Genomic DNA, 27484 nt, shown 5'->3' with positions numbered 1-27484 from the left:
GTATTACAGAAAATTTCCTGAAATTTGATTGGTCACCCGCCACATTTTGATTAAAAAGTTTCCGAGTTAGAAGCGGTTGAAAAATGGCTATTTTTGAATGAATAAGTAATCGAATGAGGCTAAAATGCTGCTAATAATAGAAATATGAAACAATACGTTAAATTTATGTAAATGACTACAACTTAACTTGAGAGGACGTTTGTGATAATAATTTTCGTATGCCTGGAATGACAGAAAACGTAGAAATTTTAATGGAAAAAATTAAATTATTATAGGCAATTGGAACCATTTCTCAGTCATTTTCTCTGAACTCTTTTTTTTAGCAGGTTTTCTCAAAGACATACAATCATCAATAATCAATTACGATGTCATATATGACAAGAAAATTCACTTATGTTGACGTAAAAAAATACAATTCTTAAGAATTCTTCAAAATGACGAACGATGACGCTCGTAACTTTTTAAGTCGCATTCACCATTTTGTCACAATCAAACAATTTTAGCATTTAAAAGATACCTCATCAATATTTATAATAATAATAAATGTCTTTTATTATTTAAATTCATTACAAACTTGATACAAAAAAAAACAAAGTACCTGAACCTGGCGCAGTCTAACATGTTATATGTAAAGAAATATTCCCAAATGTAACAAAAAAAGTTTTCTTCTTCTATAAAAAACAACAAATTTGATACATATTAAACAGTAAGAGAATTGTTTTGAATATTCATAAGAACAATTTTATATTTCCTCCTAAATTTATCTGCACGAAGGTCAACAAATTCTGCAGGTATTTTATTATAGCACTGAACAGCATTGTAAGAAAACGATCGCTGAAACATAGCACTCCTCTGGACCGGCATGGTTAACTTATTTCTAGCTCTAACATTTACCCCGTGTACATTTGCTCTAAACAACAATCTATTCCTTATAGTCGCAGGTGCCTTTGGGCTGCTAATGATTTTTATCAAAAAAGTGGAAAAGTGAAGAATTCTACGATTGTCCATATTAAGCCAGTTAATTGTGGCCATAAACCAATCTGATACAGGCATTTTGAATTTTTTGTAAGCGCATTTTACAATCATTATCTAAGCAAAAACCATAAACATAATCACAGTAGTTAAAATAGGAGAGCACCATGGCCTCACATAGGCTGCGTTTAAGACTTAGAATAACTCTATTACTATATAAGAGTTTTAAAGCTGCAAACGATTTTTGAACAATTTTTTTAACATGCTCCCTGAATCTCAACTTACAGTCCATCACAATGCCAAAATTTTTGGCAGTTTCAACAACCGAAAGCTTAGAGCCCTCCACATGAACATTTATTACACTTTTAATATTTGTGATTTTATTTGTATTTCCAATAAAACCATAAAACAAGACTTTGAGGAATTTAATTTTAAATTATGTTTTTTAGATAATTGATTTATTATATTTAAGTCATTGTTTATACCAATCTCCGCTTCTTTAAGATTATCAGGTTTAAAAGTTGTATATATCTGCGTATCATCAGCAAACGCTTGCACCTTACAAACTTTTAAGGACTTAAGAATGTCTGCTGTATATACAACGAAAAGCAGAGGTCCCAGGACAGAACCCTGGGGCACTCCAGACAAAATGTGAGCCTGATTAGAATAACATTTATTTGTAAATATTGTCTGAAACCTATTATTCAAAAAAAAATTATTCTCTTATTACAAGAAACTAACTCGTCTTGACGTAAAAACGACAGTTTAAAATGGCGATCGATCAAATGTTCAAGACGCATTCACCATTTTGTTGAAATTCAGTTATGTTATATTTAATTATTTCAAAATGCTGAGGTGCTTCATATTTGACATCTTGACAAAACAGGAATAAAATATTTTAAATAAAAGAAAGTATAACTTTTTTGAATTTTAGCAAAAAAATCACAAAGCGCATTCACTATTTTATCAAAAAATCGATAAAAACATAATTGACTTGGAAAGTTGTTAATTTGATTAAATCGTACTGAGATTCTATTACTCAGAAACTGCTCAGAGTAGACCAATGAATGAAGAATTTCCGCTTTGTAAAGTGGAAAACCTGTGATATTTTTGTAAACGATTCAGAAAGCTTGTTTTACCTCATAGATCAGAAATGCCATTCCAAACTAGCCGAGAAAATGATTAACTAATAAAAAAAAACACTTCAAACTATAATTTGTGACCCGTCCCCTATATTCTAACGAAAAACACTAATTTGCACACGACCCAAACCAATCCTCTTTGAAATTCGATTACTGTATGCAAATTTTAAATTAAAAAACCATTATATGGTGATCGCCACCGATTTGGAAAATCGGACAATGAATAACCGCGAATTTATTTTTTTTTTCTATTCATAGAATCGATTAATAAAAATAAGAAAGTGATCGAAAAGGGATGAGTAACGTTAAAATCGGTAATTTACATATTCAATTGGGATAGGAATTGAACTGTTTTTGCTTGTAATAAAACACGCATAAAACCAAAAATACGTTTTATGTGAAAACGTGTCAAGGTCCGTGACCGTTTAACGCGTTATTTTTTAAAGTATTCGGGTCCATTATCATTTATCACTGGCCAAATTTTAAATTGTGCGTAGAGCTTATGGACCAATGTCAAGGCAGGGACTAGATTAATCATTTTTTGAGGTAACGTTTGGTATTTTTATAGGAAGTTCGTCCAACTGCGTATGCTTTAGTTATTTCAATCGTATCATTTATTCATGTTTTTTTTAATTATTACTAGAAAATTTTAATTTGTTTCTTAAAAAGTAACATTTTCAAAAATTAAAAAATACCAGCTGTATTAGTTAATAAAACAAAATCGATTTTTATTAAGGAATATTCCAGGAGTGGGAAAATTCGGGTATTTAAAATTCGAAAATTTTCCAAAAAATTTGTACTTCTAAAAAATAGTAAACTGTACTCGTATATATCAAAAAATATTTTTAAAAAATTACTTTTATTTTCCTCAAACCAAAGGCTTCAGAAAAATAAAAATAGCTTCAAATTTCTGAAATAAAATCTTAAAATACCCTAAATGTCTAAAATTGTATAAATTGCAACAAATAAACCATGACGAAAAAAAAATGGCTTTAAATGTCTGGAGTATTTCAAAATCAAAACCTTAAAGTGTCTGGACTTAAATGTCTGGAAAAGACTCCAAATGCCTGGGACATACGATAAATGACAATATAACAAACAAATAAGACACGAAAATGGCTTGAAAGCCTAAAATATGAATTTAAGAAGAACTTTAAATAAAAAAAAAAAATGGTGTGCAAACACTTACGTTAAATACTTGGAATAAAGTGAAACGAGACTTTTAATATACCTACATATCTTCAAAAGGCTGGAAAATTTGAAAAATCATATGAAATACTCGAAAACCTTAAAATGCCAGGAACAAAATTGGCCATGATTCTGTTTGGAGCATACTAGAATTGCCTTGTTATAAGTGAAAAAAAAAACCAAGATTTGCCTAAAAAATGGCTTTATATTGCCTTAAAATTGTAATTTTTTTGTGTAGAATTTTTTTTTTATATATACTTACTTATTAACTGTTAGTTATCTACTTTTTTTCACTAAAAAAACACATTACACAAAGTTATGTGTCATATTTTGTTATAAAGTATTAGATTTGGTTAAAATAATTGCTTCAAATGCCTGGAATGAAGTGAACAATTACTCAAAGAGTCTGGAACCTAAGAGTCGCCTTATGCCATCTGGGAGAACGTTTATCCAGCAAAAAAATTCTCCAGATTTAAAGGAATAAACCTTCCAAGAAACTTAATTAAATTTCAAGTAGGTATTTTGCCATAGGAGTTTACTTAATGATTTCCAAATCTTTATATTTATTCATCGTATCTGTATCTCCAATTTATATAAATTTCTTCTTAATATATCGGAAAAAAGGCGTGTTTTTATGTATTTTTTTCTTCCCTTTAATACCCAACTAATAATTATAATAAAAAAGACTTACCACATCGCTTGCACAGAGACAGGTTTAAATATGTGGTGACTATCACAGATACTGACGCTGAAACCTCTGAAATAAGAAAAAATTTACCTGTTAGAGAGAGAGAGCAGGTGATTTATTAAAGATTTACAATTTCATTAAAAATTCATTAACCGAATTTTTGGCGCGCCAATCGTCTAATCCACCCCAAAACAGAAATTCGAATTTAATTCCTTTTTATGGACATAAATTCTCGTATAAGTACTTATAAATTTATTACTACAGGGAGTTTATCCGTCATTACTTGTACCAAATTAACTATTATAATATACAGGGTGTTGCACCCATAAAAAAAACATACAATAAAGGTCGTTTAGGTTCAATGCACTAATTCGTTACGAGGATGATAATAATAATAATAATAATATCGTGTGCACTCATTAATTATACATAATTAAGCGCAGCTGAATTGTTTATTGATGTAATGGCATGAATGCTAAGATTATGTGATAAATTTTATGCGCCATATGGTGGATGCATCACGACGTTTAACCTAAATTTGATTTTGAAATATTTCATATTTTTTACTATGTAACCGTTTGTAAATAAGTTAACGAGCATTGAAAAAAGATGGTATTAAACAGTTCAATAAATAAAATTGCTTTGGATTTCAAAAAATATCCAAGAAAATTGCAAAAAATTTTTTGAGTATTTTCTACTAATTTTGGTCATTTTCCAAGGCTGGTTTCTTAATTTTTAGATCGGTTTTGGAAAAAACGCCGAAATAGGTGTGCATTAATTTTAATTGAAGAATCTATGATCCAAATTTCAAATCTCTAACTTTTTTAGGTTCAGAGATATGAGCATTTTGTCCCTTGGATTTATATTTTCTTTTAGGAATTTATGTCATCTTCCAAAGCTGGTTTCTCCATTTTTTATTTTTTTTTTTGGAAAAAACGCTGAAGGAGGTGTCCAGTGATTTTATTTGAAGACTCTATGTTTCAAATTTCAAACCTCTAGCTCTCTTGGGTTTAGAGATATGAGCATTTTGTCACTGAAATTTCATTTTTTTTTAAGAAATTTTTTTTTTCAACTTTCAAGGCTAATTTTTCCACTTTTAAAATTATTTTGGAAAAAACCCAGAAATAGGTGTCTAGTGATTTTAATTGAAGAATCTATGGTTCAAATTTCTAACTTTTTTGGGTTCAGAGATATGAGCATTTTATCCCTTAAATCTAATTTTTTTTTCAGGAATTTTTTTCAACTTACAAGGCTGATTTCTCCACTTTTAAAATTATTTTGGAAAAAACGCTGAAATAGTGATCAAATGATTTTAATTGAAGAATTTATGGTCCAAATTTCAAACCTCTAGCTCTCTTGGATTTCAAGATATGAACATTTTGTCACTGAAATTTAATTTTTTTTTAAGAATTTTTTTTTCAACTTTCAATGCTAATTTTTTCCACTTTTAAAATTATTTTGGAAAAAACGCTGAAATAGGGGTCAAATGATTTTATTTGAAGAATTTATGGTCCAAATTTCAAACCTCTAGCTCTCTTGGGATTAGAGATATGAGCATTTTGTCACTGGAATTTAATTTTTTTTTTAAATTTTTTTTTCAACTTCCAAGGCTGATTTCTCCATTTTTAGATCGGTTTTGGAAAAAACGGCGAAATAGGTGTCCAGTGATTTTAATTGAAGAATATATGGTTCAAATTACAAATCTCTAACTTTCTTGGGCTCGGAGATATGAGCATTTTGTCCCTTGGATCTCATTTTTTTTTTAGGAATTTTTGTCATCTTCCAAAGCTGGTTTTTCCATTTTTATTTTTTTTTTTGGAAAAAACGCTGAAATAGGTGTCTGAAATTTAATTTTTTTTTTAAGATTTTTTTTTCAAGTTCCAAGGCTGATTTCTCCATTTTTAGATCGGTTTTGGAAAAAACGGTAAAATAGGTGTCAAATGATTTTAATTGAAGAACCTATGGTCCAAATTTCAAATCTCTAACTTTTTTAGGTTCAGAGATATAAGCATTTTGTCCCTTGGATCTCAATTCTTTTTCAGTAATTTTTTTAAAATTCCAAGGCTGGTTTCTCCACTTTTAAAATTATTTTGGAAAAAAACGCTTAAATAGGTGTCAAATGATTTTAATTGAAGAATCTATGGTCCAAATTTCAAATTTCTAACTTTTTTGGGTTCAGAGATATGAGTAGTGTCGTAAAATGCTCAAGAATTTATTTTTCAAGAACGTTCCTCGAGCATGAACGAGCACGAACGAGAATTTTTAGCCCATACGAGCATAAATGAAAAAAATGCAAAGGAAACATATTAGGAAAATATCTGAAATTAAAAATGTTTTTGTTTATTTATGTTCTATTTATTAAGTTAAACTTTCAAACAACCTATTTAGGAACTCTCCTCCGAACTATCCTCTCCCTTTTCGCGCTCGCTTGATTTTAAATCACTCAGAATTTCCGTTAAATCAAATTCAGACTCGTCAGACTCAGAAGAATCATCTTTAATGGTATTAATTTCAGTCCCAGATTTGGTAGTGAGTTTTATTTTTTTTGATTTCGGTTCCATTAAATTGGTAGAGGTGTTTGGTTGGCCGGTATTTGAGCTTATACTTTGACTCTTTAACGCTATGGGAACGTTCACATTTTTGGGGAACGTTCGGATTCATGCTCATTCATGCTCTTGAGAATAAACGTCACAAAAAAAGTCGTGAACGTTCTTCGAGAATAAACGGGAACGTTCCATTGCTCACAACACTAGATATGAGCATTTTGTCCCTTGGATCTATTTTTTTTTTAATTCCAAAGCTGGTTTCTCCATTTTTAAAATTATTTTGGAAAAAACTTTGCAACAGGTGTCCAATGATTTTATTTGAAGACTCTATGTTCCAAATTTCAAACCTCTAGCTCTCTTGGTTTTGAGATATGAGCATTTGTGTGATTCAGAAATAACAATAATATTCTTGGTAGCAATCCTTGGAAGTCGTGGCGTTAGATTCAAGAATCCTAAAAAATTAACAATTTTCCCAGAACCAAAAGCAATCCAATAATAAAAAAAGATAATTAAACATAAAAAAAATTAAAAAATTTATTTCTTAACTTTTTATAATTTGTTATATTTCAAAGATTCAGTAACAAATCCGTGGCATAACTCAAAAACAGATGTTCATAAAATGCAAGGATCCTAAAAAAATGGATCCCAAGGTTTCATAAATTTAAAAAAATTACTCTTGGTATACACACTATTTTGGCTGAGTCAACAAGGCCGCAACCCGACCCGAGCGCAACCAAATCAAAACTTCAAACATTGATTGTGGAATTACGTGTGTGTGTGCGTATGGATGTGAAATAAACTAAACAAGCTTTGTATTTTTATATTTAATTTTGATATGTTATGTAGCATTTTGCTAAATAAATATTATTATTATTATACAAGAATTTCCAACCAATCAGTAGTAATCTGTATAATCTCCATATTAAAAGGTTTTTGTGTGAAAAAATAGTAGAGAATACTCAAAAATGATTTGCAATTTTCTTGGATATTTTTACTATTTTTTCACTCAAAAAAATTAAAAATCCCAATCCTTGACAGTCGATTACGGAAAAATCTATGAGCTCTAACTTCGTAGTTCGCCTTAGCTCTGTTAGCCGAGATCTGGATTTTTTTTATTAATTTAATTAATTCTTTTAGGTAATTTTCTTATCCAATAAAATACTTCTCTAAAAACCTCGGCCAAATAAGGCGATGAACCCGTCGAAGAAATTGGGACACAGATGTAACAACGTAATAACTGGTGGCACTTTTTTTTTTTTGCTCTCTCGCCATATAATTCAGCCGATATTTGGAACAACAACGGCGAGCAAAATAATTCGCATCCTTAATTAATGTCAAATTGTGACATTTAAATTGAAAAATTCGGGTCTCGATTATTGAGACACCGACTTTAGTTTATTCGTAATTAAATTATTTACTTAACCTTTCAATATGGAGATTATACTGATTACTACTGATTGGTTGGAAATTCTTGGATACCAAGAGTAATTTTTTTAAATTTATGAAACCTTCTTGGGATCCATTTTTTTTTTTAGGATGCTTGCATTTTATGAATATCTATTTTTGAGTTATGACATGGATTTATTACGGAATCTTTGAAGTATAACAAATTATAATATTAAATATATAAAAAGTTATCACTTTTTTTCAATAAAAATTAAGAAATATTTTTTTTTCAATTTTTCTTGGCGTTTAATTTCTTTTTTTATTATTAGATGCTTTTGGTTCTGAGAAAATTGTTAATTTTTTGGGATTCTTGAATCTAACGCCATGACTTCCAAGGATTGCTACCAAGAATATTATTGTTTTTTCTCACACTGATAAAAATTGAGAAATCAAATTTGGACAAACTGCTCATATCTCCAAACCCAAAAGAGCTAGAGGTTTGAAATTTGGAACATAGAGTCTTCAAATAAAATCATTGGACACCTGTTGCAACGTTTTTTCCAAAATAATTTTAAAAATGGAGAAACCAGCTTTGGAATTAAAAAAAAAATTAGATCCAAGGGACAAAATGATCATATACTCATATCTCTGAACTCAAAAAAGTTAGAAATTTGAAATTTGGACCATAGATTCTTCAATTAAAATCATTTGACACCTATTTAAGCGTTTTTTTCCAAAAAAAATCTAAAAATGAAGATATTAGCCTTGGAAGTTGAAAAAAATTGAGATCCAAAGGACAAAATGCTCATATCTCTGAGCCCAATAAAGTTAGAGATTTGTAATTTGGATCATACATTTTTCAATTAAAATTATTTAACACCTATTTCAGTGTTTTTTCCAAAATCGATCTAAAAATAAAAAAATCAGCCTTGGAAGTTGAAAAAAAAATTTCTTAAAAAAAAATTAAATTCCAGTGACAAAATGCTCATATCTCTAAACCCAAGAGAGCTAGTGGTTTAAAATTTGGAACATAGTAACAACTAAAAATGGAGAAACCAGCTTTGAAAGATCACACAAATTCCTAAAAAAAAAATTAAATCCAAGGGACAAAATGCTCGTATCTCTGAACCTAAAAAAGTTAGAGATTTGAAATTTGAACCATAAATTCTTCAATTAAAATCATTGAATACCTATTTAAGCGTTTTTTTCAAAAAAAATCTAAAAATGAAGATATCAGCCTTGGAAGTTGAAAAAAATTCCTAAAAAAAATTGAGAGCCGAGGGACAAAATATCTCTCTAATATGGGCTCATATCTCTGAGCCCAAGAAAGTTAGAGATTTGTAATTTGCACCATACATTCCGTAATTAAAATCATTTGACACCTATTTCAGCGTTTTTTCCAAAAAAAAAATAAATAAAAATGGAGAAACCAGCTTTGGAAAATTACAAAAATTCATAAAAAAAAAATTGAAATCTAAGCGACAAAATGCTCATATCTCTGAACCTAAAAAAGTTAGAGATTTGTAATTTGGACCATACATTCTTCAATTAAAATTATTTGACACCTATTTCAGCGTTTTTTCCAAAACCGACCTAAAAATGGAAAAATCAAACTTGGAAGTTGAAAAAAAAATTTTCTTTAAAAAAAATGAAATTTCAGTGACAAAATGCTCATATGTCGAAACCCAAGAGAGCTAGAGGTTTGAAATTTGGAACATAGAGTCTTCGAATAAAATCATTGGACACCTATTTCAGCGTTTTCTCCAAGAAAAATTAAAAATGGAGAAACCAGCTTTGGAAGATCACACAAATTCCTAAAAAAAAAATTAATCCAAGGGACAAAATGCTCATATCTCTGAACCTAAAAAAGTTAGAGAGTTGAAATTTGGACCATAGATTCTTTAATAAAAATCACTGGACACCTATTTCAGCGTTTTTTCCCAAAATAATTTTAAAAGTGGAGAAACCAGCCTTGGAATTTAAAAAAAATTACTGAACAAAAATTGAGATCTAAGGGACAAAATGCTCATATCTCTGAACCAAAAAAAAATTAAAGATTTGAAATTTGGACCATAAATTCTTCAATTAAAATCACTGGACACCTATTTCACCGTTTTTTCCAAAACCGATCTAAAAATTGAGAAATCAGCCTTGGAAATTGAAAAAAAAATCTTAAAAAAAAAGAAATTCTAGTGACAAAATGCTCATATCTCAAAACCCAAAAGAGCTAGAGGTTTGAAATTTGGAACATAGAGTCTTCGAATAAAATCATTGGATACTTATCTTAGCGTTTTTTTCAAAAAAAATTAAAAATGGAGAAACCAGCCTTGGAAATTGAAAAAAATTCCTGAAAAAAAATTTAGATTTAAGGGATAAAATGCTCATATCTCTGAACCCAAAAAAGTTTGAGATTTGAAATTTGGACCATAAATTCTTTCATTAAAATCATTTGACACCTATTTCAGCGTTTCTTCCAAAATAATTTCAAAAGTGGAGAAACCAGCCTTGGAATGTAAAAAAAACTACTGAAAAAGAATTGAGATACAAGGGACAAAATGCTCATATCTCTGAGCCCAAGAAAGTTAGAGGTTTGTAATTTGCACCATACATTCTTCAATTAAAATCATTTGACACCTATTTCAGCGTTTTTTCCAAAACCGATCTAAAAATGGAAAAAATCAACCTTGGAACTTGAAAAAAAAAATCTTAAAAAAAAAAATGAAATTTCAGTGACAAAATGCTCATATCTTGAAATCCAAGAGAGCTAGAGGTTTGAAATTTGGAACATAGAGTCTTCAAATAAAATCATTAGATACCTATTTCAGCATTTTTTCCAAAAAAAATTTAAAATGGAGAAACCAGCTTTAGAAAATGACAAAAATTCCTAAAAAAAAAAAAATTAAGTCCAAGGGATAAAATGCTCATATCTCTGAACCCAAAAAAGTTAGAGGTTTAAAATTTAGACCATAAATTCTCCAATTAAAATCATTTGACACCTATTTCACCGTTTTTTCCAAAACCGATCTAAAAATGGAGAAATCAGCCTTGGAAGTGGAAAAAAAAAATTCTTAAAAAAAAACTTAAATTCCAGTGACAAAATGCTCATATCTCGAAACCCAAGAGAGCTAGAGGTTTGAAATTTGGACCATAAATTCTTCAATTAAAATCATTTGACCCCTATTTCAGCGTTTTTCCAAAATAATTTTAAAAGTGGACAAATCAGCCTTGCAAGTTAAAAAAAAAATTTTTTAAAAAAAAATGAAATTTCAGTGACAAAATGCTCATATCTTGAAATCCAAGAGAGCTAGAGGTTTGAAATTTGGACCATAGTCTTCAAATAAAATTATTGGACACCTATTTCAGCGTTTCTTCAAAAAAATAAATAAAAATGGAGAAACCAGCTTTGGAAAATGATAAAAATTCCTAAAAAAAAAATTGAAATCCAAGGGACAAAATGCTCATATCTCTGAACCCAAAAAAGTTAAAGATTTGAAATTTGGATCATAAATTCTCCAATTAAAATCATTGGACACCTATTTTAGCATCTTTTCAAAAAAAAGTTAAAGTGAAATCACCCTTGGAATTTGAAAAAAAACCTTGAAAAAACAATTTACTCCAAGGATAAAATGCTCCAGATAAAAATGGTCCCAAACTTCTAGCAGACCTGACATTTGCTGAAATGCCAGGAAGAAACAAAAGCGTACACCAGAGGCCTGGAAAACTAAAAGGATTACGCGAAATCTCTGGAAAACAATGAAAAATCTCAGAAAAATTCTGGATTGAATAAGAAAAATTATATTAAATACCTGGAACACATAAAAGAATGACCCCAAGAAGCTGCAGCAATTTACTCTTGGGGCAAATATATAAAAAATTATTACACATATAAATGTACATATAAAAATGGCAAAAAATACTAAGAGTTTTCTTCTTTTTTACACGGTAGCCCAAAAACAAGGATGGAAAATATGAAAAAAAGCACCTTGTACTATTAGGGTATCTTAGATCTCTGGGAAATTAAATTAGAATATACATTATGGGATTCGAAATTTTTTTTTTTTTTAAGGATTCTAAGTTTAAAAACCTCGACTTTTAAATTTTTAATAATTAATTAATTTAATTCAGAAAAAATTGCTTGGACCATAAGATATTGTCTGTCAAAATCCTGAATAGTCCTGTTCATATTCCAAGCAGAAGAGGATAGAATAAACCATTTAAACCACTTGGAAAATGAACAAAATTCAGTCAAACATTCAAAAGAATTTTCTTAATTTACCACATAGTTTAAGGTTTTTTTAAATCCTCGACTGCCTAGCATATAAACAAGATATTACAAATTTTACCCAAACTTCATTTTTTATCCAAGTTCTTGTAACTGGTATATTCTCATATAAGTAACGTTTACTGTTAAACGCGATAACTCTCCATCAACCTCCCGCACCTTCATTACTACCATCATCATCACCACCGCGCGGAGGCGGATTAAAACAGTGATAAAGATTATGCAAATAAAACGAGAGTCTCGACATAAGAAATTGAGTAATACGTTAAATAAATTACGGTATTCTTTCGCGTCAGTTGGGCGTATTCAACGAGAAGCCAAGCAGTCTGTTACTTGTTTATTAATACAAAATAAAATTCGACAACTTACCCGTCTCCATCTAAGGTGATCTTGGTGTCGGCGAGGACCCTGAGAACCAGACCGACGGTCGTTTTTTCATTACAATCGATCCCGAGCAGACAGGACTCCTCGCCCCTGTTGGTCATCCTGGAAACCACCACCAAGTACCTTGTCCTTGCTGGATGTACACTCTCTAACTTTACAGCCTGTAAAAGAAAATGCTGTTATTATTGTACCGGTACTCCTGGATGCTCCAATTCATTCAAACCAACTACTTGGAATGTATTATTGTAAAAGGTATAAAAGATCTTTAGGGCAGTTAAAGACTCTTCAATCAAGTGAATTTTCTCAAGGATTATTATCTAATTCAAGCACTTGGGTCAGAATTGTCTGATTCACCTTTAGAGGTTTTTAATAAAATTTTGTAGTATCCTATTCCAGACACTTTTGGGTCAAGCCAAATTAGACAGATTTTTCTAAAATATGTGAGGAAAGCCTAGTTAAAAAAAATTATTCCAGGTACTTGGGTTGGTCCAAATTGGTCCTAGAATGGTCTAATGAGCCTTAAAGATTCTTAAGGAACATATTTTTTTCCTCCAGACACTTTGTTTAGACCAAATTAAAGATCAGTTTTTTCAACCTAAAAGATTTTTCAAAATGCATAAGAGAAGACTAATAACAAAAAAATTATCTTATTCCAGGCAGTTTTGGGTCAGGCCAAATTGGACCTAAAAAATCAGATTGTTCTAAAATATGTAAGGATAGCCTAGTTGAAAAAAAAATTATTATTCCAGGTACTTGGGTTGGTCCAAATTGGTCCTAAATTGTCTAATGAGCCTTCAAAGATTTTTAAGGAACAGGTTTTTCAAAAATGGATAAGAGAAGGCTGATTACAAAAAAATTGTCTTAATCCAGGCACTTTTGGGTCAGGCAAAATTGGACCTAAAAAATCAGATTTTTCCAAAATGGATAAGAGAAAGCTAATTACAAAAAAGTTGTCTTATTTCAGGCACTTTTGGGTCAGGCCAAATTGGACCTAAAAAATCAGATTTTTTTAAAATATGTAAGGGAAAGCCTAGTTCAAAAAAAAAATTATTCCAGATACTTGGGTTAGTCGAAATTGGTCCTAGAATGGTCTAATTAGCCCTCAAAGATTTTCAAGGAACATATTTTTGTCCTATTCCAGGCACTTGGTTTAGACCGAATTAAAGATCAGTTTTTTCATCCTAAAAAATCAGATTTTTCAAAAATGGATAAGTGAAGGCTAATTACAAAAAAAATGTCTTATTCCAGGCAGTTTTGGGTCAGGTCAAATTGGACCTAAAAAATCAGATTTTTCTAAAATATGTAAGGAAAGCCTAGTTCAAAAAAAATTATTCCAGGTACTTGGGTTAGTCCAAATTGGTCCTAGAATGGTCTAATTAGCCCTCAAAGATTTTTAAGGAACATATTTTTTTCCTATTCCAGGCACTTGGTTTAGACCGAATTAAAGATCAGTTTTTTCATCCTAAAAGATCAAATTTTTCAAAAATGGATAAGTGAAGGCTAATTACAAAAAAAATGTCTTATTCCAGGCAGTTTTAGGTCAGGCCAAATTGGACCTAAAAAGTCAGATTTTTTTAAAATATGTAAGGAAAGTCTAGTTCAAAAAAACAATTATTATTCCAGGTACTTGGGTTAGTCCAAATTGGTCCTAGAATGGTCTAATGAGCCTTCAAAGATTTTTAAGAAACATATTTTTTTCCTATTTCAGGCACTTGGCTTGGACTAAATTAAAGATCAGTTTTTTTATCCTAAAAGATCAGATTTTTCAAAAATGGATAAGTGAAGGCTAATTATAAAAAAATTGTCTTATTCCAGGCACTTTTGGGTCAGGCCAAATTGGACCTAAAAGATCAGATTTTTCTAAAATATGTAAGGAAAGCCTAGTTCAAAAAAAAATTATTATTCCAGGTACTTGGGTTAGTGCAAATTGGTCCTAGAGAATGGTCTAATGAAAATTCAAAAATTCAAAAATTGTTAAGGAATATATTTTTCCTATTTCAGGCACTTGGTTTAGACCAAATTAAAGATCAATTTTTTCATTCTAAAAAATCAGATTTTTCAAAAATGGATAAGAGAAGGCAAATTACAAAAAAATTGTCTTATTCCAGGCACTTTTGGGTCAGGCCAAATTGGACCTAAAAAATCAGATTTTTCTAAAATATGTAAGGAAAGCCTAGTTCAAAAAAAAATTATTATTCCAGGTACTTGGGTTAGTCCAAATTGGTCCTAGAATGGTCTAATGAGCCTTCAAAGATTTTTAAGGAGCAAATTTTTTTCCTATTCCAGGCATTTGGCTTGGACTAAATTAAAGATCAGTTTTTTTATCCTAAAAGATCAGATTTTTTAAAAATGGATAAGTGAAGGCTAATTATAAAAAAATTGTCTTATTCCAGGCACTTTTGGGTCAGGCAAAATTGGACCTAAAAAATCAGATTTTTCAAAAATGGATAAGAGAAAGCTAATTACAAAAAAGTTGTCTTATTTCAGGCACTTTTGGGTCAGGCAAAATTGGACCTAAAAAATCAGATTTTTTTAAAATATGTAAGGAAAGCCTAGTTCAAAAAAAAAATTATTCCAGATACTAGGGTTAGTCCAAATTGGTCCTAGAATGGTCTAATGAGCCTTCAAAGATTTTCAAGGAACATATTTTTGTCCTATTCCAGGCACTTGGATTAGACTAAATTAAAGATCAGTTTTTTTATCCTAAAAGATCAGATTTTTTAAAAATGGATAAGAGAAGGCTAATTACAAAAAAATTGTCTTATTCCAGGCACTTTAGGGTCAGGTCAAATTGGACCTAAAAAATCAGATTTTTCTAAAATATGTAAGGAAAGCTTAGTTCAAAAAAAAATTATTATTCCAGGTACTTGGGTTAGTCCAAATTGGTCCTAGAATGGTCTAATTAGCCCTCAAAGATTTTTAAGGAACATATTTTTTTCCTATTCCAGGCACTTGGTTTAGACCGAATTAAAGATCAGTTTTTTCATCCTAAAAGATCAAATTTTTCAAAAATGAATAAGAGAAGGCTAATTACAAAAAAATTGTCTTATTCCAGACACTTTTGGGTCAGGCCAAATTGGACCTAAAAAATAAGATTTTTCTAAAATATGTAAGGAAAGCCTAGTTAAAACAATTATTATTCCAAATACTTGGGTTAGTCCAAATTGGTCCTAGAATGGTCTAATGAGCCTTCAAAGATTTTTAAGGAACATATTTTTTTCCTCCAGGCACTTTATTTAGACCAAATTGAAGATCAGTTTTTTCATCCTAAAAAATCAGATTTTTTCAAAAATGGATAAGTGAAGGCTAATTACAAAAAAAATGTCTTATTCCAGGCACCTTTGGGTGAGGCCAAATTAGACTTAAAATGGATTAATTAACCGTCAAAGGTTTTTAAAAAATATATTTTTTTCCTATTTCAGGCAGTTGAGCGAAGACAAATTGGTCCTATAAAATAGTTGAATTTACACTAAAATGCTTGTAAGGTACACTATCTTATTTCAGGCATTTGGATTAGACAAATTGGTTCTAAAAGATCCAATTTTCCTAAAATATGTCTAAGTGTCTAAGGAAAGCCCATTAAAAAAATAATCAAAAAATATTATTTTGGTTGCCTCACTAATATTTGAATCCAAATGAATGTATTTCAACGATTTTTAAAATATACCTCTTTCAAACATTTTCCGATTTTTTATGTTTTTCCAAGAAGAAATTCCCATTTTGAAAAAATTATTATTAAGTCTTATAAATACAATATGAAATTACATGTTAGGAAGTGTAATAAAATATTTTTATAAACATACGTCTTTAAAACTATAAGTTACTGAGAGAAATTTGTCTTATAATAAAGTCTTCATTCGCATAATATAACTTACTATAAAACCTTCATAACATGATGAGGCAACTAAATAACAAAAATTTCTTTACAAAATATAGTTATATAAGATTGGTTTTATAAATGCTTTTTTACTGCATTGTAAAAATATTTTATTAACCTGTCACATAGTTATCTATAAAAGTTGGTTATAAAATACGGTTCTTTTTACGACAGAATTATTTTAGTAGTAATATTTCAGGGTTCAATTCAATATACTTGTGGGTCTCCCCAGTTTATTCAACCCGAATTGACGATACTCTGCAATTATTGAAAGCAAGACAAAAACAGTTCAAGACTCCAATATAAATGAGTAAGATCCTCCATTCAACCAAACTCAACTACTTAAAAGACGAATGCAATTTGTGAAAGGATTAAGACATTGAAATAAGGCTCCTGGAACTCTGAATGCATTTGATGGGGGAAATACTCAAATCTTACTATGTGTCTCAACTCCTGGACAAATAAATTCAATTTTTGAACAGAATTAGAAAAAACATCATAGAACTTATATGAAGATAACGATAATGTTATTTTTCTTCCAATTGAAAACTGCCTAAATCCTGTGGGTTTCAAACGAAATTAAATCTAACTGGGTTAACGATTGTACGCGAAACGATTTACTACACCCGAGGAAAGAAAAACGCAATAAAAAAATAATTTACTATATTTGGATTTTTTTTCACTTCGGTTCTAGGTTAAGCTGAATTACGATGATGGACTTTTACGGAGTAAATAGGAAGGTTTTATTCAAGATTTTTTTTTTCGAATCGAACGTTTCTTGATCATTTTCAAGGATCTTACAAGGAATTTATGAATTAATTCAAGAATTTCGAAAAAGTCAGAAATTAAGGTGTCACCGATAGTGGAGGTGTATCTACACAAGATCAGATATTCATCCGAATATCTATGAATATTTCAATAACGGAGGAATGATAATTATTTCAGTATTATCTGAAATTTAGGAATTAGTTAGATTATTTTAGGACCAATATAGCCTAACTCAAATGCCTAGAATAAGATAACACTTTTTTTTATGAACTTTTCCCAGAGACGCTCGAGGGTCAATTAAATGTGCGAATTAAAAGTGCCTGAAACAAAATGAAATATATATATATTTTCAATGGAATTTTCTTAAGAGATTTTAGTAGAATACCAATTTGGCCTAATCCAAGTGCCTGAATAAGAAAAAAAACCTTAAAAGCCTCTACAGGTTAATCAATCCATTTGGGCCAATTTGGCTTAATCCAACTGCCTGGAATAAAATATGATATATTTTAAACGGGTTCCTTAATTAGAAATATGTTTAAGACCAGTTTGTCCTAACCCAAGTGCCTGGAATAAGACAATTTTAAGCTTTTATTGGAAAATTAGATCTTTTAAGACCAATTTTTCATAATTCAAGTGCCCGAAATCTTTGAAGATTAATTGGATAATTTTAGAACCAATTTGGCCTAACTCAAATGCCTAGAAGAAGATAACGCTTTTTTTTATGAACTTTTCCCAATTAAATGTGCGAATTAAAAGTGCCTGAAACAAAATGAAATATATATATTTTTTTTATTGAATTTTCTTAATACATTTTAGTGAAATAGGACCAATTTGGCCTAATCCAAGTGCCTAAAATAGAAAAAACATGTATTTTTCTTACAAACCTTTGTGAGTTAATTAGACTATTATTAGGACCAATTTGGCTTCTAATAAATTCAACTGCTTATTTAAGGCAATTAAAATAATTCTAGAATTAGAAATATTTAGGGACTAATTAAGCAGTTTTAGGACCAATTGTCCTAATTAAAGTGCCTGAATAAGAAAAAAAAACCTTAAAAGCCTCTACAGGTTAATCAGTGCATTTTGGGCCAATTTGGCTTAACCCAACTGCCTGGAATAAAATATGATATATTTTAAACGTGTTCCTTAATTATAAACATTTTTAAGACCAGTTTTTCCTAACCCAAGTGCCCGGAATAAGACAATTTTAACATATTTTTGGATAATTAGATCCTTTAGGACCAATTTCTCCTAATTCCAGTGCTTGAATAAAGAAAAAAAACCTTAAAAGCCTCTACAGGTTAATCAATCCATTTGGGCCAATTTGGCTTAACCCAACTGCCTGGAACAAAATATGATATATTTTAAACGTGTTCCTTAATTAGAAACATTTTTAAGACCAGTTTGTCCTAACCCAAGTGCCTGGAATAAGACAATTTTAAGATATTTTTGGACAATTAGATCCTTTAAGGCCAATTTTGCATTATTCGAGTGCCTCAAATCTTTGAAGATTAATATTAGGACCAATTTGGCCTAACTCAAATGCCTAGAATAAGATAACACTTTTTTTTTAATGAACTTTTCCCAGAGACGCTCGAGGTTCAATTTTATTAAATGTGCGAATTAAAAGTGCCTGAAACAAAATTAAATATTTATATATATCATTGGATTTTTCTTAAAACATTTATAGTGAAATGGGACCAATTTGGCCTAATCCAAGTGCCTAAAATAGAAAAGATGTGTATTTTTCTTACAAACCTTTGTGAGTTAATTAGACTATTGTTAGGACCAATTTGGCTTCTAATAAATTCAACTGCTTATTTAAGGCAATGAAAATAATTTTAGACTTGGAAATATTTTAGGACTAATCAAGCAGTTTTAGGACCAAAAAATTCAAGTGCCTGAATAAGAAAAATACTTTAAAGCCTCTACAGGTTAATCAATCCATTTGGGCCAATTTGGCTTAATCCAACTGCCTGGAATAAAATATGATATGTTTTAACCGTGGTCCCTAATTAGAAATATGTTTAAGACCAGTTTGTCCTAACCCAAGTGCCTGGAATAAGAGAATTTTAAGATATTTTTGGACAATTAGATCCTTTAAGACCAATTTTGCATAATTCAAGTGCCTGAAATCTTTGAAGATTAATTGGATAATTTTAGGACCAATTTGGCCTAACTTAAATGCCAAGAATAAGATAACACTTTTTCTTTATGAAATTTTCCCAGAGACGCTCGAGGATCAATTAAATGTGCGAATTAAAAGTGCCTGAAATAAAATGAAATATATATATTTTTTTAATGGAATTTTCTTAATACATTTTAGTGAAATAGGACCAATTTGGCCTAATCCAAGTGCCTAAAATAGAAAAGACGTTTATTTTTCTTACAAACCTTTGTGGGTTAATTAGACTGTTTTTAGAACCAATTTGGCTTCTAATAAATCCAACTGCTTATTTAAGGCAATCAAAATAATTTTAAACTTAGAAATATTTAAGGACTCTCTTACTCAGGCTGTTTTAGGACCAAATTCTCCTAATTCCAGTGCCTGAATAATGAAAAAAAACTTAAAGACCTCTAAAGGTTAATTTTTTTTTTATGGTAAACACAAGCACAAGAGGAAAGTCCTATGTCACTCTTGGAGTGGTGCTTGCGCGAAGATATTTGTGGGCGTTTATCTTGAATCACTGTAGGTTGTATGCGTCGGGAAATATGTGAGGTGGAAGCCCGTTCCACAAAGAAGATGTTCTCCAGATGAATGAGTCCCGATACAGCGACGTCCTTCGGGTAGGCAGGTAGACTCGATGTTGATGAGCCGCAAATGCTAGACGCGTCCTTCTTGCCGAAACAGCCCTGGGTGGAATCAGACCTGCCAGCTCAGAGGAGCACTTACCGTGATAATAACGGTAGAATAAACAGAGATCAGCCACCTTTCTCCTGTGCTCCAGACTATCCAGACTCTTCGTCAGTTCTGGTTTGTCATTCTCTTCTGTATAGAATTCAGCAGGTTTAAACTATGCTTGGGTGCAGAGCTGCAGACATGCGAGCAATACTCGTGGGAAGGGCGTATTTGAGCTTTATAAAGAGTCAGCAGCTGTTCTGGTGTATACAGTTTTTTCGTTTTGAAAAGCACTCCCAGTTTTTTGGAAGCCGCTATTACTACATTTTAGGGCCAATTTGGCTTAATCCAACTGCCTGGAATAAAATATGATATATTTTTAAAATGTTGCTTACCTAAAAGCATTTTTAAGACCAATTTGTTCTAACCCAAGTGCCTGGAATAAGACAATTTTAAGATATTTTTGGATAATTAGATCCATTAAGACCAATTGAAGTGCCTGAAATCTTTGAAGATTAATTAGATCATTTTATGGCCGATTTGGCTTTATCTTTTTACCTTAATTGCATTGAACACGATTGTATATAATTTTCTAAGTGAACTTCCTTTAAGCGCATTATAGGAAAATTCGATCTTTTAGGACCAATTTGGACTAACCCACCTGTGTGGAATGATATAATATTTTAATGACAAATGACTTTTGGTAAAAGGTGCTTTGAAAGCAGTAGAGGTTAAACATCATAATTTTTTTTTAAAAAACACTTGATGTTTCCAGAAAATCATATTTAAAATAGACAATACAAAACGCGTACAAATAAATAAATACCCTAATAGGGTTAGTTTTCATGTCACGTAAAAAAAAGTACCAATATTTTAGGACCAATTTGTTGCCTGGCCCAAACCTGGAATAATATATAATTTTAAACTATTTCCAGGTAGTTGATAAAGTAATTCTTCTAAAATTTTCATCACCTTTCATTGATTTATGGCATTTCTTCTTTTCAACTTCTTGAAAGTGAGAGATAGAGATATTGCTTGACTAATTCCAGGCATTTCAAAATTGTCTTTTTCAAATTTTTCTAAGTTTAATTATCAACTGCCTGGAAGAGATATAAATATTACATTAATTCCAGGATGTTGATCTAATGACTTTTTTAAACCTCTGATCCTAATTCTCCCAGGAATATATTTTTTTTTTACTTTTCCATGTTTCTATAGGTCTTTTTCTATTTCAACTGCCTGGAAAAAAAATTATATTTCACACTTATTCCAGGAAGTTAATAGAATCATTTTTTTGATATTCGGACGTTAATTTACACAGGAAACATTTTTTAAAGCTTTGCTATGTTTTGGCCTTTTTTTATTTCAACTGCCTGGTAGAGATAGAAATACTATACTAATACCAGGAAGTTGATGATGAATCACTTTTTTGATCCTCTCATGTTAAATTCCATTTAAAAAAGACTTTTTCTATGCCAATTGCCTGAAAGAAATGAAAATATTGTACAAATTCCAGGCACTTGATGGAGTCATTCTTCAAGTTCTCTCTGACAGATCCAGAGGAAAACAACAGCATATTAGGCCCTTTTCGGGCTTTAATTAACGGAAAGAAAAATGGTCGAAGTTTATTTAGCAATTAATCTAACAAGATCACCTTCTTACTTTGAAAAATATGCAACCTAATCCAAATGCCTAGTATAGGAAGAAAATCTTGAAAGTTAATATAAGGACCAATTTGGTTTTACCTGATTAAAAGATACTGGTGGAATTTAAGATAATTGGAACCCGATTGAAATTTGGATTGAGTAACGAGAATATCAGAAAGTTAATTTTTATGCTTAAATAACGAATTAATTTACCGTAACGCAACAATTTCCCTAAACTTGTCGAAAAGTTGCGTAACAAACCGAAAATAAACCATTATTCGAGTAGTTTTTATTTTAACCGTCTGACCATATATCCTGCGTTGAGTTGCTGCATTTAAAATCATCAGCGCATTTTAATGACATTATCCTACTTGTATTTTTAGTGCTTTTTGATTTTCGTAGATATGTAAAAATATAGGAAAATAGTGTAAATAATTGTAGATACTTTAATAGTAGACATTTTTCTAGTGCCAAAGATAAAGACATCCAATGCAATTTTTTTGTATTTTGGTCCTACATCTAGCACTTATTCTTTGCCTTTAACAAAATTAGGAATATTGTTTGTTGATATAATCTGAAATCAAACCATTCTCTTAAGTGGACGATTGGTTGGAGAAGTGAGTATTTCTGACCTCTTATTACACGAACCAAACAAACTTTGACCTAAATTACTCAAGGATGGAATCGAGATTTGAAAACCAACTTTTAATCTCAATTTCTTACAAAATAGACATAATATTACATACGGGCGACATTTGTCCCTGTCACGCATTTTGATTTGTTACAACTTTATTGTGTATAGGAACACACGTACACTTTCACCGAGTTATTATTATAGTCGGGCGTGATTTTTAATACTTTATGCACACTTAAGTAACCGCGACATAAGTTGACGTGCTCCTTCGTATTAATTGTTCGGTAACGCGGTTTTGTAATGTGCTGTCATAATTGAATAAGTGGAGCATTTTAGGAGAAAAAACTTTTATTTTAACAGCTTAAGGTGACCAAAAGATTATATGGAAAACATTGTATTGGCACTTTTAGTGCATTAGTATCTTAATTCATAGCACTAATTATGCATATATAGTATATGTTTTTATTTACCTACATTGAAAAACTGACCGTAGCTGCTATAAAAAAAAGACGGTCATTTCAATCATACTAGTGTTGCGCATTTTTCAGAAAATACTCATTATTGTCTAGAGACTTAAATCCCATAATTTGTCCAACGATGGGCCTATTAGTATGAGACGACGAGTCTCGAGTAAAAAGTGTTATTGCGAACCATACGCGGTCGTTTCCTAATAAGTCTAGAAGCGATAAAGAACAGAATCACATTTAAAGGTATTCAGTGACATTAAAAATCCATTTAAGGGATGACTTCGACGAACTGCTGAGTGCCTGCAAAGACACACTTAATGGCACTCGATGTTATTAAACGGTATACATAGGCACGTGTAAAATATTTATTTTTACCTCACCCTGTTGTTGCAACGTTTTCTTTATTGAAAAAAGGTCCAAGGCTAAACCGATTTATCCTGGCAGCACGCTCTTTAGGTGCGTACAACACGAGGGCCAACCTAACTGCAAATTACTTTCCATTTTCGTTAGATTTACGTCGTATACTACTCGAAGTGCAGATGAATATTTGGAAAATTATATAATTGCATTGCACCTAAGTGTTGTGTAGAATATAGGTATATCATATACTTTTCTGTTTACAAAAGGGAGAATATTTCGGCATTTAATAAAAAATTGACACACAAATCTAGTTTTTATACTCGATAAGTAGTACACTACAAATATTTGATGAAATAACCCTGATATATGTGATTATGCCACTTTGTAGCATACGATATATTCTAGAGAAAAAGTAGGAAATGCATTAACGTGTATAAAACACGGTAATTATACCAAATAATATATACACAAATTTGCTCAATCTAAACATTTTTTTTTATCGAAAAAATATTTACGATGGACCCCTTATGGTCGCCACTGGTGAAAATTAATTATTTCTTGTACGTCGAACAATAAATATAAAAATAATACTAAAAATGGTAATTTTCTTATAATAGTTTAATTGGGTCGAAGGGAGGACTGAACGTTGTACCTCCCGATGCCTCCACCAATTTATCCCAGAAAAAAACATTAAGTACACACCACACTATTTAAACCCATTCATTATATAATATGTATTTGTCAATTTTTTAAGATGTATTTTAGGCAGTTGAAGTAATTTTTGAAAATTTTATCAACTGAAAAAAAGAATTTTTATAAATAAGTATATATATATTTTTTTTAAATTTTTATAGGTTCTGAAAACAGTGATTTTGCAGAAGAATTTCTTACTGGTCAACTGTGTGGGGTGGGTGGGGGGTGTAAGGGTAGTTTTAATGAAAAACCGTTTTTTTTTTTGATTATTGACGATAAAAAAATTGGCAACTTTTGTATCGACACTTTTTTCACGTAACCTCAAAGTTTTCGAGTAAAATGCGAAAACCTCTGTTTTTCGTTTATAAGGTTTAGGTTAAGGGTTTTATACTGGTTTTCTATAATTGAATATTCAACGTTTGGTTGATGGTAAGTATATTTGTTTATTAAACGCATTTTGTAAACGTTTTTAAATAATAAACAATATACCATACTTAAACGTTTAATCTTTAATGAAATAATAATTGCATATTATTAATATGTAATAAACCTTCTGGTTAAACGTGAGTAAAACATAAACATAACATTAAATTCCTCAACGTATATCACGCGGACATTTTATCCGATATTTATAGTTTAAATGCAACCAAAAAGGCACACATGGATGGCTGTAAAAAAATATGCCTCTCATATGCAGTGGGATAAAAATAAGTAAAATCATTATAATTCCCGGCAATATAGGCTATAGGTGACAAATCAATTCGGACTAACAAAGGTTAATTGATTTTTTTACTAAATTCCGTAAGAAAATAAAAAAATCAAAGTTTCCTGTCCTTTTCATGACTCCTTTACTCTCGAAAGGTTTAATAATAATTGTTTTTAGGTTATATAAAAAAAGTGCCCTCTAGTGGCTGCTAAGCACACTTGAATTTCCACAGAATTTTTTCCCAAATTTCGATGTTTGTCTTTTTTTTTGTCCCTTAGTCATTCGTCATAAATCGAGATTGGATATCTTGGAAGGAATGAACAATAATATCGAATATTGCTCAAAAAAACTTTAAATAAACAGGTGTTTCCAACGCAAGTCTTGGGTGCGGAAATTAATGTGCAATAACAAATCTAAGGCACAAGAGTCGCTATTGCGGCACTTAAGAAAGAAATAAACAATGACATCGAATGCCTGGCTTCAGATACCACAAAAAAAGAACCTTTGGATGGCTTCTAATGGCTATAAAAAAAAATTATACAGGAAGTATTAAGAGAAGTCTCAGCTAGAGGCTGCTTAACCCTAACCTAAAACTACATTTAATATTTCGAAAAGTTATACACATTAAAGCCCCTCCTTATGTTCAAAAGTTAAATACTTCAATATTTAAAATATTAAACGTGGTAGGGAGTGATGTTACAAGCAAACTATAAGCCTGAATACATTCCAGAACTGGTTCTTGACAGAAATAATAAGCAAAACAAACATGAAAACCAATCATAAATGAACGTCTGTCTATCTATTCGTCCAAAGCGACTTTATGTACTGTTAAGTAATTTATCAAGTCTAACATTCAATGATTGCCCGAATACAATCGAACCCGGGATCTCTGACCGGAAATGCGAACGGATTGATCGATACGATGCAACAATTTAAATGATTTATCGACGATTTACGGATGGGGGTCGGATACGAAAAAGACCGAGTTTTAAAGGCGAATTTCATTTCATCTTAGCATAAGAGTCGGCAGAGGAGAGAACAAAGTGTAATAAATAAAACGGTGTCGACACATCCTCTCGATACAAAAATTTATTTCTCGTTTGTTCGGTAACCGTGAAGACCTACTTTTGTTCAATGCCTCCGATACGATTTTCTCAATGATAACTTTGCAATATTTCAGTAACGTTGACTAATATTGATTTCTTCATGGAATTTATAGCAATTGCATGAAAAAATATTTTTCTTTAACATACTAAGAACAACGTTTAGATCGGTGATCTGAAGCACGCTTGAATCCGAAACAGATTGGGATACTTATTATAGGATGGAGAAGAAAGATATGAGGCAAAGGGAGAAGAAAAGAGATAAATTTGTAAATTTAGTAATTTAAGGTAGAAACACCAACAAAGATCCAAAATATTTAATGAGTGGTTCTTCTATGAAAAAAAAATTTTCTGTAGTCGAAATAGGATCATAGCCGTTATCTAATTGAAGTTTTTCATGATTTTTTGGGTCTGAGATGTTTAAAAATGTCTTTCGGAACTCAATATTCCAGTAGGTGCATAAAACAATGCAGTGCAATACTCTGAGCATAGAAGATTGCTTGTAGGCTTTATTGAAATATGCTGAAGCCAAAAAAATTTTTAAAATATAATCGGAGAAGGTAAAAAAAAATACTAGGAGTTCGTAAAAATTCAATCAACGCTAGTTCAAAAGATAGGAGTAAATACATAATTAGGGATGCGTTGCACTTTGACGTATACTGATTAAAAAAAAATATATAAAATAATCAAAACAAAATACGTAACTGGATAAACTGCAAAAGAAAAAAACAATTTTAAAATGATATCAAGGATATTAATGATTCCTGGGTGTCAGATACGTTTTTATGCCAAAAAGTGGGTCAAAAGTCCATTATTTGGCATTCTACCGCATCTCACTTCTCTAATATGCTTTCATTAGTTTTGAAATGTTACTTTTCATATGTAATTGAACCGATCACAGACGTGAACCATAAATTCATTGTAATCGTCAATGATTCCTGGGCCTCAGATAGGTTTTCATGCCAAAAAGTGCATTAAAAGTCCAATATTTGGCATTCTACCGCATCTCACTTCTCTAATATGCTTTCAATAATTTTGAAATATTAATTTTCATATGTAATTAAACCGATCACAGACGTGAACCATAAATTCATTGTGATCGTCAATGATTCCTGAGCCTCAGATAGGTTTTCACGCCAAAAAGTGCATCAAAAGTCCATTATTTGGCATTCTACCTCATCTCACCTCTTTAATACGCTTTCAATAGTTTTGAAATGTTACTGTTCATATGTAATTGAACCGATCACAGACGTGAACCATAAATTCATTGTGATCGTCAATGATTCCTGGGCCTCATAAAGGTTTTCATGCCAAAAAGTGCATCAAAAGTCCATTATTTGGCATTCTACCTCATCTCACCTCTTTAATACGCTTTCAATAGTTTTGAAATGTTACTGTTCATATGTAATTAAACCGATCACAGACGTGAATCATAAATTCATTGTGATCGTCAATGATTCCTGGGTCTCAGATACGTTTTCATGCCAAAAAGTGCATCAAAAGTCCATTATTTGGCATTCTACGGCATCTCACTTCTCTAATATGCTTTCAATAATTTTGAAATGTTACTTTTCATATGTAATTAAACCGATCACAGATGTGAACCATAAATTCATTGTGATCATCAATGATTCCTGAGTCTCATAAAGGTTTTCATGCCAAAAAGTGCATTAAAAGTCCAATATTTGGCATTCTACCGCATCTCACTTCTCTAATATGCTTTCAATAATTTTGAAATATTAATTTTCATATGTAATTAAACCGATCACTGACGTGAATCATAAATTCATTGTGATCGTCAAT

The 27484-nt window shown here is 30.7% G+C and overlaps 1 protein-coding gene across 2 annotated transcripts in view; it reads right to left on the bottom strand.

Annotated features, from left to right (window-relative positions):
• The window catches only part of LOC126740807 (protein phosphatase Slingshot), a 200221-nt gene that overhangs the window by 49361 nt on the left and 123376 nt on the right, over positions 1-27484 (bottom strand). For both annotated transcript variants that reach the window (XM_050446988.1, XM_050446989.1), the window contains 2 exons: positions 12574-12749; positions 3994-4059 (listed from right to left, as the gene is read on the bottom strand). In XM_050446988.1, coding sequence (XP_050302945.1) covers positions 3994-4059; positions 12574-12749 — 242 coding nt within the window. The remainder of the gene's footprint in view (positions 1-3993; positions 4060-12573; positions 12750-27484) is intronic.

The sequence above is a fragment of the Anthonomus grandis genome, chromosome 9 (assembly GCF_022605725.1).
Source record: "Anthonomus grandis grandis chromosome 9, icAntGran1.3, whole genome shotgun sequence".
Lineage (NCBI taxonomy): Eukaryota > Metazoa > Arthropoda > Insecta > Coleoptera > Curculionidae > Anthonomus > Anthonomus grandis.
The sequence above is the reverse complement of the archived record's forward strand: the minus strand, read 5'-3'. Positions and strand labels throughout refer to the sequence as shown.